This window comes from Cherax quadricarinatus, chromosome 79, assembly GCF_038502225.1.
Source record: "Cherax quadricarinatus isolate ZL_2023a chromosome 79, ASM3850222v1, whole genome shotgun sequence".
NCBI lineage: Eukaryota > Metazoa > Arthropoda > Malacostraca > Decapoda > Parastacidae > Cherax > Cherax quadricarinatus.
The window spans coordinates 108,705-126,383 of NC_091370.1; the positions used below are offsets into that span (position 1 = coordinate 108,705).

The following is a 17,679-nucleotide window of genomic DNA, read 5'->3' on the forward strand; positions in this document are numbered from 1 at the left end:
CTCTTCAGGTCGCTTGTTCTATCTAGGCTGGAATATTGCTGCACACTAAATACCTTTCAAGGCAGGTGAAATTGCTGACCTAGAAAATGTACAGAGAACCTACACGGCACGCATAACTGCAATAAACCACCTCAGTTACTGGGAACGCTTGAAGTTCCTAAACCTGTACTCCTTAGAACGCAGGAGGGAGAGATACATATACACCTGGAAAATCCTCGAGGGACTAGTACCAAATTTGCACACGAAAATCACTCCCTACGAAAGGAAAAGACTGAGTAGACGGTGCAACATCCCCCAAGTGAAAAGCAGGGGTGTCACTAGCACGATAAGAGGCAACACACCTTATGTATGCCTCCCAGCATACATACGGGGGATTACCAATAGACCCCTGGCTGTCTTCAAGCAGGCACTAGACAGGCACCTAAAGTCAGTACCTAACCAACCAGGCTGTGGTTCGCACGTTGGATTACGTGCAGCCAGTAGTAACAGCCTGATTGATCAGGCCCTGATCCTCCATGAGGCCTGGTCACAGACCGGGCCGCGGGGGCGTTGACCCCCGGAACACTCCATGTATACTTCAGTGATGTAGATCATTGATTCAGAAACTGAGAGGATAATGAATTGCAATTGGGTAATGCTTGGGTAATTTATTGTACTTAGTGGTACATGTCCGTGCAGCACGAGCTGCTGCTTCCCAGGCTTCTGGAATCGCGAAACTCATTTGAACTGGTATCAGCATCATGGTTGAGTATTATCACAGATGCTCGGGCAACAAGGTGGCGGGGAAGCTTCAGCAACTGTGGCTCAGATTCCCTTATCTTAGTGCAAACAGGGATGAATTAAAACAGAAATTTAAGTCTCAGGGACACCATGGCGAGGGAGATATTGGCGAATTGTGTGATCACGGACAGAGTGGAAGCGGTGGGCATGTTTAACACCTGTCGCTTCGCAATTTGTAGGAGCCTCGATGTTAGCCAACTACTATTGGTCTGCATCCTTGGGAATTGGGTCAAAGGATTCCAGTGGAAATAATATGGATTACCCTGGGTTAGTATCCCTCCGGGTTAATAATCCTAATAAAATAATTATTTGTAGATGAATGGTTCAGAGAACCGACATGTTGATAAATTAGACACATGTACAACTCTTGGGTATCTTTATTGAGGAAACGTTTCGCCACACAGTGGCTTCATCAGTCCATACAAAGGAGAAACTTTAAGAACAGGAGGAGAATGAGGTAATCAGTCCCTCAACCTTGAGTCGATGTGGTCAGTCCATCAATCTTGAATAGAATACGGCATACGTGCTGAGAAGGAGCTTATAAACCGTTGGCAGGAGAGGTGAAGCAGTCATAGGTCGTGTAACATTTGTTCAATGTTGAAGTAGGTCGTGCCCAAGAATTAAGCAAGCGAAGAATTCCCAAGTATTAAGATCCCAAGAAGTTGCAGTGTCTGACAGGTTTGTAGATGAATGGTTCAGAGAACCGACATGTTGATAATTTAGACACATGTACAATAATTATCTTCAGTTACATGAAGCCACCTGCAGATTCATTTATTGCTGTAATAGCAGATGTTGCTAAGGACTGGGACATCCTGGGTGAAATAGCTTGGCAGGCGTTGTCATACAGGAAGACGTTGTGCTAGTTTGTATTCCCTGGAACGCAGATGAGAAAGATACACGATAATATACACTTGGAAAATCCTAGAGGGACTAGTCCCAAGTTTGAACATGAAAATCCACTCCCTATGAAAGCAAAAGACTCGGCAGACGGTGCAACATCGTCCCAGTGAAAAGCTGGGGGCGCCATGGGTACGCTAAGACACAATGCAATAAGTGCCATGGGCCCAAGACTGTTCAACTGCCTCCCAGCATATATAAGGGGAATTACCAATAGACCCCTGGTTGTCAAGGAGCTGGACACGCACCTAATGTCAGTACCTGACCAGACGGACTATAGTTCGTACGTCGGTTTACATGCAGCCAGTAGTAACAGCCTGGTTCAGGCCCTGATCAACCACGAGACCTGGTCATGGACTGGGCCGTGGGGGCGTTGACCCCCCTGAAACCCCCTCCAGTTATACTTCAGGTAGCTTGGTAGTTAGTGGGGCCCCATTGACTTCTTCCAAGAGGTCAACTAGTTAGGAGGCAGCCTGTGTGTGGACTGCTTTAGGGATATATAACTTCCTCGCCGATGTTGGTTTCATTGTCAGGAAGTGATTGCCTCGGTTAAGCACCTCAAGTTCCCACAGGTATCCTGGGTGCTCTGATAATTCCCTTCATATTGTAGTTATGCCGTACAGAATAAATCAGCTGTGTCAGGGGTAAACTCAAAGTAGCTACCCGGGTGTTAGTCAAGGCTGCATCTTGGGGAAGATGATAAAGGACTCCAATGGAAATAAGCTAGACCGTGGCTTCTTTGGGTCATCCTGGGCTACTAACCTTCCGGGTAAATAATTGTGGCTTGGTTGGTAATTTCCTCAGCTTACACACTGAGGGTCCGGGATTGAGCCCCGGCACGGGTGAAACGTTGGGCATGTTTCCTTTTATCTGGTGCCCATGTTCACCTAGCAGGTAGTAGGTCGCTAGGTGTCAGTCGACTGTTGGGGGTCGCATCCTGGTGAACAAGATTAGCCAAAGCGCCCGAAATACTCAGCACAACCAAGGACTTCCTATATAATATGTCAGTGATGTCCTAGGTATGTATCAATTGTATTATGCACTTTGTAGCAATAAAGATTTATTTTTTTATTAACTCATCGGCCGTCTCCCACCAAGGTAAGGTGGCCCTAAAAAGAAAAACTTTCATCATCATTCACTCCAACACTGTCTTGCCAGAGGCGCGCTCACACTCCAGTTATAAAACTGCAACATTAACACCACTCCTTCAGAGTGCAGGCATTGAATTTTCCATCTCCAGGACTCGAGTCCGGCCTGCTGGTTTCCCTGAATTCCTTCATAAATATTACCTTGCTCACACTCCAACAGCACGTCAAGTCCTAAAAACCATTTGTCCCTATTCGCTCCTATCTAATACGCTCAGGCATGCTTGCTGGAAGTCCAAGTCCCTTGCACACAAAACCTCCTATATTATCATCATCTCGAAACAAACTCTTCTTGGGAAATGCCTAGATAAGAGAGAGAGAGATTTTGTTCGGATTTTTTAACCCTGGAGGGTTAGCCACCTAGGAAAACCCAAGAAAGACTGGGTTATCGAGGGATTGTCTTGTTTCCACTGAGGGTCCTTAATCTTGTCCCCCACGATGCGACATACACCAGTCATCTAACACCCAGGCACCTACTTGCTTGCTAGGTGAATAAGGACAACAGGTGTAAGAAAACACGCCCAATGTTTCCATCCTTGCCGGGGATCGAATCACGGACACTGTGTGTGTGTGTGTGGGGGGGGGGGAGAGCGTTGCCTAACAGGCCACAGGACATCGTACCTATGTACTATTGAAGGGGGGGCTCTTGATTCAAGAAACTTAACCTAGGTTCCCTTTCCTTGAATCAAGCCTGATTACCTCCCATTTTCCCAGGTGCTGTATGACCCGTACAAGTTTAGCACTTCCCCACATACCTACAAACATTACCTCTCAGTTCACAGTAGGATTGGAACCTACACACACTGCATAAAAGTAGTACTTAGGCCACTCTGGCCGAGTAGCGTAAGTACTATGTACTTTTTTTTTTTTTTTTTTGCAGTGTGTGTACTCGCCTAATTGTGGTTGCACGGGTCGAGACTCAGCTCCTGGCCCCACCTCTTCACTGAGTGCTACTAGGTCCTCTCCCTGCTCCATGAGCTTTAACATACCTTTGTGTGTGTGTGTAGGTTCGAATCCTGCTGTAGACTGAGAGATAACGTTTGTAAATAATTGCTACTATTTGCGAATTGTTAAGCCTTCCCCACGTACGTAATGAAAATCGAGTAATAGAAAACAGACTACGAAAATTTTATTCAGAGAAAATGGAAGTATGCGTGTGGGAAACTTAAGTATATTTGGACATACATTTTAATTCAGGTTCATTACACAAGTTTAGATGTTTTTACTATTAGCTTACGCTGACTTGTAGTTTAACCTTGGATACCCCCACAGTCATTAGGACTTATTACCGGCGGGGTCCATGAGGTACACGAATATTAGTTATGTCACTGTTATAATAAAATCAGTATTAAGTGAATATTTCAGTTGCATGAATATATCGGTTATATACGAGCCAGATGCTTAGTTATTATTGCTCTCACTGGAGGCTCCTTAACACTGGTGATAGGATCTTAATCTCGGATTAAAGGTGTTGACTTAACATTTCCCTAGGATGTCTGCTGTTGCTTGTTGCTGCTGCTTGCTGCTTGAGCAAGTGTACTGCTTGCTGCTTGAGCAAGTGTGCTGCTTGCTGCTTGAGCAAGTGTGCTGCTTGCTGCTTGAGCAAGTGTGCTGCTTGCTGCTTGAGCAAGTGTGCTGCTTGCTGCTTGAGCAAGTGTGCTGCTTGCTGCTTGAGCAAGTGTGCTGCTTGCTGCTTGAGCAAGTGTGCTGCTTGCTGCTTGAGCAAGTGTGCTGCTTGCTGCTTGAGCAAGTGTGCTGCTTGCTGCTTGAGCAAGTGTGCTGCTTGCTGCTTGAGCAAGTGTGCTGCTTGCTGCTTGAGCAAGTGTGCTGCTTGCTGCTTGAGCAAGTGTGCTGCTTGCTGCTTGAGCAAGTGTGCTGCTTGCTGCTTGAGCAAGTGTGCTGCTTGCTGCTTGAGCAAGTGTGCTGCTTGCTGCTTGAGCAAGTGTGCTGCTTGCTGCTTGAGCAAGTGTGCTGCTTGCTGCTTGAGCAAGTGTGCTGCTTGCTGCTTGAGCAAGTGTGCTGCTTGCTGCTTGAGCAAGTGTGCTGCTGCTTGAGCAAGTGTGCTGCTGCTTGAGCAAGTGTGCTGCTGCTTGCTGCTTGAGCAAGTGTGCTGCTGCTGCTTGAGCAAGTGTGCTGCTGCTGCTTGAGCAAGTGTGCTGCTGCTGCTTGAGCAAGTGTGCTGCTGCTGCTTGAGCAAGTGTGCTGCTGCTTGAGCAAGTGTGCTGCTGCTTGAGCAAGTGTGCTGCTGCTTGAGCAAGTGTGCTGCTGCTTGAGCAAGTGTGCTGCTGCTGCTTGAGCAAGTGTGCTGCTGCTGCTGCTGCTTGAGCAAGTGTGCTGCTGCTGCTGCTGCTGCTTGAGCAAGTGTGCTGCTGCTGCTGCTGCTGCTTGAGCAAGTGTGCTGCTGCTGCTGCTTGAGCAAGTGTGCTGCTGCTGCTGCTTGAGCAAGTGTGCTGCTGCTTGAGCAAGTGTGCTGCTGCTTGAGCAAGTGTGCTGCTGCTTGAGCAAGCATGCTGCTGCTTGAGCAAGATTGCTGATGCTTGAGCAAGATTGCTGCTGCTTGAGCAAGATTGCTGTTTGGATAAAGCCTGGATACCTCCTGTTTGGATAAAGCCTGGATACCTCCTGTTTGGATAAAGCCTGGATACCTCCTGTTTGGATAAAGCCTGGATACCTCCTGTTTGGATAAAGCCTGGATACCTCCTGTTTGGATAAAGCCTGGATACCTCCTGTTTGGATAAAGCCTGGATACCTCCTGTTTGGATAAAGCCTGGATACCTCCTGTTTGGATAAAGCCTGGATACCTCCTGTTTGGATAAAGCCTGGATACCTCCTGTTTGGATAAAGCCTGGATACCTCCTGTTTGGATAAAGCCTGGATACCTCCTGTTTGGATAAAGCCTGGATACCTCCTGTTTGCCTGTCACTGTATGATCCTTATTCAGTTAGTGCTGTCTTGTTAATTCTACAGATGTTCCTGGTGTCTACTCTATTTCTTGCTCCTCCTGTCCTCTTCAATACTTTGGAGAAACTGGTCGATCTCTTTCTGACAGACTTAGGGAGCACAAAAATAGTGTTTGGCTTGCCGACACTAATAGTGCTCTTTTTGTCTTCTGTCGCGTGTTTCTGTTCCTTCATTATTTATTTCATCACTTTCCCTTCCCCCCACCTCTGTGCACTTGCTCTCCCTCTGTGGGCACCTAGCTCCCTTGCAGTGCTCCCTTGTCTTGATATTTGACTGGCTCCTTCTCCTCAATTTACTACCACCACCACCACCACCACCACCACCACCACCACCTCTTCTGCCTATATATAGCCGTCCTGCTCCACTTTTGGTTAGTGTGACTTTGTAAATGGTCCAGTCGGACCGAAACGTCGTCGTAAGCTCCTCTCTTTTATGTGCGGGTTATTTGTGTATCGTTCCAGTCACGGTATTGTGCCTTTTTTTTCTTTTTGTTATTTTTGTTATTAACTGCGAGGTGTCTGTGGGAGTCAGAACTGGCAATCGACAGGTACATTATATAGTTCCTTGACGCTGACGAAGGTTCCATCCAAGGAATATGAGTTACCCCTAATTTCTCATGTGCTGTGTAACCTATAAATTCAGAGTTTTCCCCATAATTGTCAGTAATATAATTAATAATATCTTTATTTTCTACAAGTACATGTACAAGGTATACAGACCATAGCTGACATCAGTGACATACTACTATATAGAAAGCCGCTTGTTATGCTGAGCATTTCGTGCAAATTAGGTCAGTAGACTAACACCCAGGTACCCATTTTACTGATGGGTGAACATAGACAACCGATGTAAAAAAACACGCCCAATGTTTCTACCCTGGCTGGGAATCGAACCCAGGCACTCGCCGTGTGAAGCGAGAGCTTTAGCCACCAGGCTTTATCGGCTTCGTCAAGCCGTAACGGTTTGACAAAGCTCCTGGAGAGCGAAACGTTGCCACAATAAAATGCCACATTAGTTGCACTTGTGTCCTTTTACCTAACATATTGTCGGTAATTCTACTAACGTTAATATAATAAATAAAGTATGTGACTGTCAAAGTTCTTGGAAATAAAACACTAAAGGGACAGATTTATGGTAGTTTATGCAATACATAAATTATAAACTCGCTTCATAAGTTAATATTTATTCAGTGAACTTAACCTCGTGGGAACACAGTACCATAGATACTAGGCGACCACAGTACCATAGATACTAGGCGAACACAGTACCATAGATACTAGGCGAACACAGTACCATAGATACTAGGCGAACACAGTACCATAGATACTAGGCGAACACAGTACCATAGATACTAGGCGAACACAGTACCATAGATACTAGGCGAACACAGTACCATAGATACTAGGCGAACACAGTACCATAGATACTAGGCGAACACAGTACCATAGATACTAGGCGAACACAGTACCATAGATACTAGGCGAACACAGTACCATAGATACTAGGCGAACACAGTACCGTAGATACTAGGCGAACACAGTACCATAGATACTAGGCTGGGCCGTTCTGTGCCCAAAATCTTGGGAGTCTTCCCTCAACACTTACAAGCACTGACGGTGGCCCAGACCTGGTTACATCAGTCTCCACACACTTACCACAGTACTAGTTCCCAGCATATTGTAGCTCTGAAAAGGAGGACCAGTATGAGACATCCCTCTTTTTTTTTTTTTTTTTTGTTGTTGTAGCTTTTCAAATAATTTGGACATGTATAAGAGAGTGAGAGTGGTTGGGTTTGAGAGGCATGTGTTTACAGCACACGTCTTGTTCATAATTTTGTTCTAATTTCAACAATATATGTGACATCTTTAACTAAAAGCTCTTCCTCTGGCCTTGAAGTACCTTCACTTAAGCTCTGTGTATGTAAGGTATACAATACCGACAAGATGAAAATTTAGATATGTTTGCCATATCTGAGTATCTTTATTGTAGACGTTTCGCCATCCAGTTAATTTATCAATACAAATTCAAGGACATGAATGGAAGATAGAGAAACTATATACAAAAGTTGAGGTAATCAGTCCCTCCAGGGCTGAGGGACTAATTACCTCAACTTTTGTATATAGTTCTACTGTCGTCCAGTTATGTCCTTGAACTTACACTGATAAAGCCACTGGATGGCGAAATGTTTACAATAAAGATACCCAGAGGTTGCACATGTTTAAATTTTTGCTGAAGCTCTTTATGCATGATCGTCAAAGAATCCACTTGTCAATACCACAGCCAGGTCTTGCATGGCAGGGGAAACAATACCACAGTCAGGTCTTGCATGGCAGGGGAACAATACCACAGCCAGGTCTTGCATGGCAGGGGAAACAATACCACAGCCAGGTCTTGCATGGCAGGGGAACAATACCACAGCCAGGTCTTGCATGGCAGGGGAAACAATACCACAGCCAGGTCTTGCATGGCAGGGGAAACAATACCACACCCAGGTCTTGCATGGCAGGGGAAACAATACCACAGCCAGGTCTTGCATGGCAGGGGAAACAATACCACACCCAGGTCTTGCATGGCAGGGGAAACAATACCACAGCCAGGTCTTGCATGGCAGGGGAAACAATACCACAGCCAGGTCTTGCATGGCAGGGGAAACAATACCACAGTCAGGTCTTGCATGGCAGGGGAAACAATACCACACCCAGGTCTTGCATGGCAGGGGAAACAATACCACAGCCAGGTCTTGCATGGCAGGGGAAACAATACCACAGCCAGGTCTTGCATGGCAGGGGAAACAATACCACAGTCAGGTCTTGCATGGCAGGGGAACAATACCACAGCCAGGTCTTGCATGGCAGGGGAAACAATACCACAGCCAGGTCTTGCATGGCAGGGGAACAATACCACAGCCAGGTCTTGCATGGCAGGGGAAACAATACCACAGCCAGGTCTTGCATGGCAGGGGAAACAATACCACACCCAGGTCTTGCATGGCAGGGGAAACAATACCACAGCCAGGTCTTGCATGGCAGGGGAAACAATACCACACCCAGGTCTTGCATGGCAGGGGAAACAATACCACAGCCAGGTCTTGCATGGCAGGGGAAACAATACCACAGTCAGGTCTTGCATGGCAGGGGAAACAATACCACAGTCAGGTCTTGCATGGCAGGGGAAACAATACCACAGCCAGGTCTTGCATGGCAGGGGAAACAATACCACAGCCAGGTCTTGCATGGCAGGGGAAACAATACCACAGCCAGGTCTTGCATGGCAGGGGAAACAATACCACAGCCAGGTCTTGCATGGCAGGGGAAACAATACCACAGCCAGGTCTTGCATGGCAGGGGAAACAATACCACACCCAGGTCTTGCATGGCAGGGGAAACAATACCACAGCCAGGTCTTGCATGGCAGGGGAAACAATACCACAGCCAGGTCTTGCATGGCAGGGGAAACAATACCACACCCAGGTCCTGCATGGCAGGGGAAACAATACCACACCCAGGTCCTGCATGGCAGGGGAAACAATACCACAGCCAGGTCTTGCATGGCAGGGGAAACAATACCACAGCCAGGTCTTGCATGGCAGGGGAAACAATACCACAGCCAGGTCTTGCATGGCAGGGGAAACAATACCACACCCAGGTCTTGCATGGCAGGGGAAACAATACCACAGCCAGGTCTTGCATGGCAGGGGAAACAATACCACACCCAGGTCCTGCATGGCAGGGGAAACAATACCACACCCAGGTCCTGCATGGCAGGGGAACCAATACCACACCCAGGTCTTGCATGGCAGGGGAAACAATACCATAGCCAGGTCTTGCATGGCAGGGGAAACAATACCACACCCAGGTCTTGCATGGCAGGGGAAACAATACCACACCCAGGTCCTGCATGGCAGGGGAAACAATACCACAGCCAGGTCTTGCATGGCAGGGGAAACAATACCACAGCCAGGTCTTGCATGGCAGGGGAAACAATACCACACCCAGGTCTTGCATGGCAGGGGAAACAATACCACACCCAGGTCCTGCATGGCAGGGGAAACAATACCACACCCAGGTCTTGCATGGCAGGGGAAACAATACCACAGCCAGGTCTTGCATGGCAGGGGAAACAATACCACACCCAGGTCCTGCATGGCAGGGGAAACAATACCACAGCCAGGTCTTGCATGGCAGGGGAAACAATACCACAGTCAGGTCTTGCATGGCAGGGGAAACAATACCACAGCCAGGTCTTGCATGGCAGGGGAAACAATACCACACCCAGGTCCTGCATGGCAGGGGAAACAATACCACACCCAGGTCCTGCATGGCAGGGGAAACAATACCACACCCAGGTCCTGCATGACAGGGGAAACATCAAACAGGTTAAATGTAAATTTGGTTTTTAGCGAACTTGCCATTTTAGCTGATTCAGTAACAATCGTTTTATTAAATTGAGAGAATATTAATTTTAATTATTTCCTTTTAATCCTTAGGACAAGTTCCTTGATATTGATGAAGGGCTCTTGATCCAAGAAATTGGGTTTGTTTTGCCCTTCTATTTATCAAACCTGATTGCCTCCCATTCCCCAGGCGTTGTATGACTCCACGTTTAGTGCGTTCTGTAATAATACTATATGTGGCCTGGTAGATATGATAGGCAAGATTACATTATATAAATATTGCAAGTTTACTACAGGTAGGCGTTTTTTGTTAAAAAAAAAAAGTTTGCAGTGTTATTTTACATAAATATACATCTGTACATGAGAATTTTTTCGAGAAGTCCATTTTTAAATGCAGTTCGGCTTGTCTAAACGAGCTACCGTAGTTTAAATTGACAAAGTTCTCTTAATTTTTTCAGTTTTGGCCAAAGCACTAGACACTCTGACTCACCTTCAATATATTTAGCAATATCGTCGTTGCTGAAGAAACCAAAATAGAAAGTTTGGTAAAAAAAAAAAAGCACTGGTTATTAGCGTAGTGTGTGAAGAATTCACTCTCTAGTGGAGGCATGATGTGTTGAAGTGGTTTCCTGTCAAGCATTCTGTGCGCTCTCGTGCAGGAGGTGGTCATCGTTGCTTAGGACTACACGAAGTGCTGGGTCGGTCGCGAGGTCCACACCAAGATCCTGGGCCACTCTTGTAGCTGCGTCTAGAGCGTGTGTGTACCACCTGAGGTCTCTGGACCGCGGTGGCTCCTGGCTGAGGATCAAGACGGCTTCTTGCAAGTGACAGAGGGCTTGTTGCAGCTGTAGCTTGAAAAAGTGATCAGTGACTACTTCCGCCCTTTTCTCTGCCCTGGCCATTTCTGCCTCTGCCACGCCCAACTCGTACAAGGTCGCCCCTGCAACACCAGTCATGTATAAGCAAGATGAAAACATCAACGTAGGAGAATCTTTTACTACTATAACATAAATTTTGTGGGTTGTTTTCAAGGGAGGGGGGAGGTGAGATTTTAGGCTTGTAGTCCTGGTGCCACTGTTACATTTTAGGTTAAACGATGCAAATAGTATATCTTATAAGCTAAGCTATATCTGTATTGACTAGCGAACATGCTGAACTTCGTTATAACACTACAACCTATTAAAAAGATGCACTCATTGAAGATTATGGACGGACAGACACACCAGGTCGACAGTGATAACTACAGAGTTTAAAATTCTCTACGCTAGGAGCTAATACAATTTGATGGTATTATAAAATATTATTGACACTAGAATTAAGGAAAGTAACTGTTCTTATTCAAATGTCAATAATTTGAGAGAGGTTTCGTGCTACCTACAAGACTAAATAATATCAAGTGTGTTGAGCTGACGACATGACACATCTCAAAGTAGAGCAGCGTTCATACGTCACAAACCGTTGTAGCTCTTAAAACAATCAACACTACCACCACCTCACCAGCCGTTGAAAACTATCATTTTTAAAGATTCAGTGAAAGATTTTCTAATTTTTAAAATTCAGTAGTTCACGTCTGTAGTTCTAGAATGACGTTAAAATGTGTTTTGCGACGAGAGCTCAATTCACAGTCTGTAATTAGTGTATTGTGTTAGCACCCCATCCAGCAGTCAGGGTTGGATGTTCCCCGTCTTCTCTCGGCCTCTTATGATATCTTCTAAACTAACACTTTCATCTGAGCTACTGTGGTCATTATCAAAGAAATGTATACTTTGCACATAAAAGTAACTGTATCTTGTGTCCTGTCAAAAAACACAAGTTTACATAGACTTAACAGATATGAGAGGCAAGTATTAGTCTCATCTATAAACTATAAAGAAAAACTTCGATGTCAACCTCCCGAGTCTGCTGCCGCCACATGCAACCCTCGTCACCGGCTTCAGCAGTTGTCAAGACCTCCACGACTCTGTAAATGAAGATCCATGAACATTTTTGGGGGAGAGGAGGGACGGTTGGAAGCTCATTAAGGAGGAAGAAAAGTTCTGTTTACATAGGGAGAAATCTCCTTGAGTGAGGAAAGGCACTTTCTAGAAAGAAAAGATACGGAAGCTTTAGAAAGGAGATCTTGTAAGAGGGTGAGAGGGACTGTCTTCATGGAAGAGACGGAAAATGTGTTGTATTGAGGGAAGTAAGGAACTAATTCTGCTGCAAGGACGAAAAGTATGAAAGAAATATCTTATGGAAAGGAGCCAGTTGCTGGACCAGGCCTGCAGCCTGTCCAGATCCTTTTGTAGTTCTACCTGGTCCTCGTCTGATTGAATTCTTCTCATCAGCTTCACATCATCTGCAAACAGGGACACTTTGGAGTTTATTCCATCCGTCATGTCGTTCACATGTATCAGAAACAGTACCGGTCCTAGGCTGACCCCTGTGGAACCCCACTCGTCACGGGCGCCCACTATGACACCTCGTCATGTACCATGACTTGCTGTAGTCTTCCCAACATGTATTCCCTGATCCATTGCAGTACCTGCCCTGTTATCCCTGCCTGGTCCTCTAGCTTTTGCACTAATCTCTTGTGTGGAACTGTCAAACGCCTTCTTACAGTCCAAGAAAACTCAGTATACCCACCCGTCTCTCTCTCGTCTTATTTGTCACCCTGTAATAGAACTCCAGTAGGTTTGTGAGACAGAATTTCCCGTCCCTGAAACCATGCTGGTTGTTACTAATAAGCTCATTCGTTTCTAGGTGTTCCACCACTATTCTGATAATCTTCATGACTTGGCATGCTATACATGTCAGTGACACTGGTCTGTAGTTTAATGCTTCGTATGTCTCCTTTTTTAAAAATTTGGACTACATTTGCTGTCTTCCATACCTCAGGTAGTCGCCTTGTTTCGATAGATGTGTTGAAGATTGTTATTAGTGGTACACAAAGCACCTCTGCCCCCTCTCTCAGGACCCATGGAGAGATGTTATCCGGCCCCATCGTCTTTGAGGTATCTGCTTAGCAGCCTCTTCACTTCTTCCTCGGTAGTATGTATTTTGTCCAACACTAGGTGTACCACACCTTTCCGTCTTTGTAGAGTCCTTTCTGTCTCCTCAGTAAATACTACTATGAATCTTATGTTGAGCTCCTCACGTACTTTCCGGTCATTTCTTGTGACCTCCCCTCCTTCCTTAGCCTGATTACCTGGTCCTTGACTGTTGTTTTCCTCCTGATGTGGCTGTACAACAACTTCGGGTTAGATTTGACTTTCGCTGCTATGTCATTTTTGTATTGTCGTTGGGCCTCTCTTCTTACATGTGCATATTCATTTCTGGCTCTACGACTGCTCTCCTTATTCTCCTGGGTCCTTTGCCTTCTATTCTTCTTCCATTGTCTAGCACACTTGATTTTTGCCACTCTACACCTTTGGGTGAACCAAGGGCTCATTCTGGCTTTCTCGTTATTTCCGTTACCCTTGAGTACAAATCTCTTCTCAGCTTTCTTGCATATTGTTGTTATATTCCATCATCTCATTTACTGACTTCCCTGCCAGTTCTCTGTCCCACTGAACCCCATGAAGGAAATTCTTCATGCCTGTGTAATCCCCTCTCTTGTAGTTTGGCTTCATTCATCCTGCTCTTCCTGTATATGAAGCTCAGAACCACGTGGTCACTGGCCCCGAGGGGAGTTTCATATTTAACGTCCTCAGTATCTGCACTACCCAAGGTGTTGCTGGTCCATCCTCTCCTCTCTGGTGGTGTCCCTTACGTGTTGGTACATGAGGTTTTCCAGTACTACCTCCATCATCTCAGCCCTCCACGTTTCTGGGCCCCCATGTGGCTCCAGGTTCTCCCAGTCAATGATTGAAGTCACCCACAATCAGTAGCTTTGCCCTGCTCACATGAGCTCTTCTAGCCATCTCAGCCAGTGTGTCAACCATCGCTTTGTTACTCTCATCATACTCTTGCCTTGGCCTCCTGCTGTTCTGTGGTGCATTATACATTGGGACCTCAAAACTGAAGTGTTCCTATTATATAGTCTCTCGCTTCTCCGTCTCCTCTCTCCAGCTCATCAAAATCCCAATGGGTTTTGATGAGCAGTGCCACTCCTCCACCCCCCCCCCTCTGTTCCCTCTTTCCTCAGGATCTGATATCCCGTTGGAAAGATGGCATCTGTTATCATTCCTGTGAGCTTGGTTTCTGTGAGAGCTATGATGTCTGGTGATGCCTCTTTAATTCTTTCGTGCCGCCACTCCCACTTATTCATTACTCTTTCAGCATTGGTGTACCATACCTTCAGTTTCCTCTCCAACACTGGCAGTGTGCTGTGGGATAAATACAGCATAGTGTGGGGGCTGTTAGTTTGGATTGTGGGTTGTGTTGGGATAGTGTGTTTGACTGTGGGGTTGAGGGTGGTTCTGTGTGTGCTTGTGCCTGTTGCTCTGCCCTGCTCTGGTTGTCGTCTGCTGACTCTGCTCTTGTATCTCTTCCTAGCCCCTTCCGTTTCTGTGTCCTCTCCCTTACCTGCTGTCGTTCTGTCGTGGTCTAGGAACACCCTCTTGAATGTTGACGATTCTGTCAGCTATGGTTTCTCTTTCAGATTCTGTTCCACACCATTTCTGTCTTGAAAATCAGTTTGACCAGCCGATTTCTCCCTTTCAAGTACTCTCCTATTCTCTGAAAAATTACTATCTCAAGTTATGTCCTCCTTGCTTATTTCTTTGATGATGTTTTCAATCTCCTGTTTTTCTTTCTGCCATCTTTCATTGTGTGTCCTTCCTTTGCTCTCCTGGAGCCCATGAATAAACACTGACTTCTCCCTTTCTTCCTCCCATGCCTTTCCCTCAGTGTCTCTAGGCCCCGTTTGTACATGGCCGTTGTCTCACTTTTTTTTTTTCCTGAAACTCTTGGTGGCGTGGTCATGCCTCTGCATGGGACATGTCACCTTCTCTACCTTCTCTCCCCTCACATACTGCTATCCCTGCTCCCAACAGCTCTCCCCCTTCATTCCTCGGCCTTGCTTGTGTGTGTGTGTGTGTGTGTGTGTGTGTGTGTGTGTGTGTTTGTGTTTGTGTTTTCCAACTGGTCGGTGGTGGCTGGTCGGCATCTCAATGTTTGCGCAGGCCACTGAGCGCTAACTTAGAGTTATGCGTTCCTGTGTACTTTACGATCCGGCTTAGTCCCAGCTAGAAGATGATAAATTTGAAGCAGTTAGAAGTCTAATGTGGGGAGATCTTTTATACTAACATCGCCATATCTCAAGGGACAATCTGATAATAGTATTCTGGTCGTAGGTAGGCTTGTTCCCTCTTGTATCAAGGTGACCAGTTGGAGAATGTACTCGACACTGGTTATTTGAACCAGTGTCGGGGCAGTGTTTTCTATTGGTTGCTTGAGTCAAGTGATGGCAGCATTCGACCTCTGAATAATGGTGTGGCTGCGTCTCAAGAGGAAGATGGGCAGTGTTCTGGTACACTAAGTGTTCGTCATGTTCGACCAACTGGACCTTTCCCTATAAGTAAGTCTTGCGCTGTATGACCCTTAAAGGTTTAGCACTTCTTTTTTATAATAATAATATACACAAGTCTTGGGTTAAGATTAGGGTATGAAGCTATACAGCAAGTTCCTTTCCCAGGACAATGTTTTACATTCCAGAAGTTTAACTGCCATAGGTCGAAATGCAAGACAACTAAAATAAATTGTTTCGCGTGGAGCCCAGTTTGGGACTGCTCACTTCCTTAGTGGACTCCTTCAGTGTCGCAGCTGCAGGAGCTCCCACAGCGTGTGTGGGGCAGAATAGAGTATAGGAAGTCCTCACTTAACTTTCATTCAACATCGTTCTGTTATAATGTTGATGAGAAAAAGAAAAATTCCCGGCCAGGAATGGAAACTATGGAAAGACTTAAATATTTGGATGGAGAACATGCATCAGCATGATTCTTCATGTTTGCTTATGTCAGTTTTCTCCCTTATGGCTGTTTGTATTTGGTTTTCTATGTGTAGCGTGTTTCTTATACAATTCTGAAATGTGATAACCTTAAATAATAAATGTCAATAATAGAGCAAATATGTGACTTTACAGTGTCCCAGAGCGACATACTCCATAGTCATGGCGTCTGCAACACTACTGCCCTTCCTCTCAGCTCTCCATTGCCATAGAACTTAACTCTTGTTTATATCAGTTAGCTTATGGTTTGGTTATACGTCGTTTCGCTTAAAGTCGTGGTTTCCAAGAACCTGTCGACGACGTTAAGTGAGGACTTGTACACTGCTATGCTTAGTATATGTGGGGAAAATTAGTTTTGCTGAGGCCAGTAGGAGGCTTTCTTCCTGTATTCTGTTCGATCTTGTGCAACTGTTTCTTCCAGCCACTGTGAGGTGGTCATCAGTGGGACAGAGCCCTCTTCCTTCCTCAGGAACTCGTTTAGCTCAGCCCTCAGGCACCTTGCTGATGGTTCCACCACTGGCTTTACTTTCCTTCCTCCATTGCCATCTCCAGGTTTCCCGAAGATGGGTGGAGACTTTCCCCATGGGGGATGGTGGGTGTATCTGCTAGGAATGCCTGATGGAAGCACAGAATAAGGAGAGGAAGGAACATTATACTTCCTAAAAGGACACCACCTTCTGAGAAGGGGCTTCCGTTGATGCCCCATGCTGGACGAGCTTCTTTTGGGTTGCCTGTTCAAGGGTGTCAGCATCAGCAGCATCGCAGCCTGTGGTTCGCCCCTTAAGGACCCGTTGTGTGCTACAGTCACGGCTTCTTTTATGTCGTGTAGTAAAGGAAATAGCCAGAATGAGAACTCAAAGGACTAGAAGCACACTCAAGTGCACTGGCCGTCTGTCATTATCCTGGTCAGCTTGAAGGATGCTCCATTTTACGGGTCAGGGTCGTCGTCTAGGCTTTAAGGAGCATAAACAAGGAGATAATCTCCACAGAAATACGTGGAAGATTAGTCTTCTGTTTGTAGCCGCCGGAACAGTTGACTGGGTGCTCCACTTCATAAGGAAAAAGTCACAAGTTCTTTCCCCCCAGAAAATTCGTCTGACTGCGGCTCTAATAACTTTGAGTCTCAGATATCTAAAGTGATCAATTTTTATGAGAAAAGTGTCCACAGAGGATCTGCCTCTCTAGTCGAAAAATCTGAAAAAAAGGGTCAGACCGCAAAGTTAAAAGGAGCAGACTGTGTTGGTTACTTTCCCTTTGCGAATATTACCAAAAAGGCAATTCTCAGTTTCCTTTGGCTCGATGTATTAGTCTTTTATGCTGTGTAACTGTTGGGAGCATTAGGTCCTGTATTGTAATACGTTCCCGTCCTCTTTTGGGACTATGGCTTGTCGATTGTGTGTGTGTGCGCGCAGGAGACTCGGCTTGGGACAGTGGAGTTGTCCTTATGTTCCAGGTTTGCTTTTAATGCCTTGCCACCCCCTCCTGGGGCAGTTGCCAAGGAAAATAGGGTGTAGATATCGTGGTTATTACTGCTGTCAGTCAGTGACGTTATCTGTGCTGCCCCCTGCAGG

General features: G+C 46.0%; 2 protein-coding genes across 4 annotated transcripts in view; one reads left to right on the forward strand and one right to left on the reverse strand.

Annotated features, from left to right (window-relative positions):
• The window catches only part of LOC128702598 (organic solute transporter subunit alpha), a 349,376-nt gene that overhangs the window by 47,672 nt on the left and 284,025 nt on the right, over positions 1-17,679 (forward strand). The gene's annotated exons all lie outside the window — the stretch shown is intronic.
• The window catches only part of LOC128702605 (SET domain-containing protein SmydA-8), a 29,643-nt gene continuing 18,874 nt past the window's right edge, over positions 6,911-17,679 (reverse strand). Inside the window, exons 4-5 of one of the 3 annotated variants that reach the window (XR_011394207.1) lie at positions 10,670-11,119; positions 6,911-7,471 (exon numbers count right to left, since the gene is read on the reverse strand). Coding sequence is in view for 2 of the 3 variants with exons in the window: in XM_070101819.1 (XP_069957920.1) it covers positions 10,812-11,119 (308 nt within the window). In the remaining variant the exon portion in view is untranslated. Of the gene's footprint in view, positions 7,472-10,493; positions 11,120-17,679 lie in introns of those variants that run through there. The other 2 variants (XM_070101819.1, XM_070101818.1) reach the window with 2 other exon arrangements.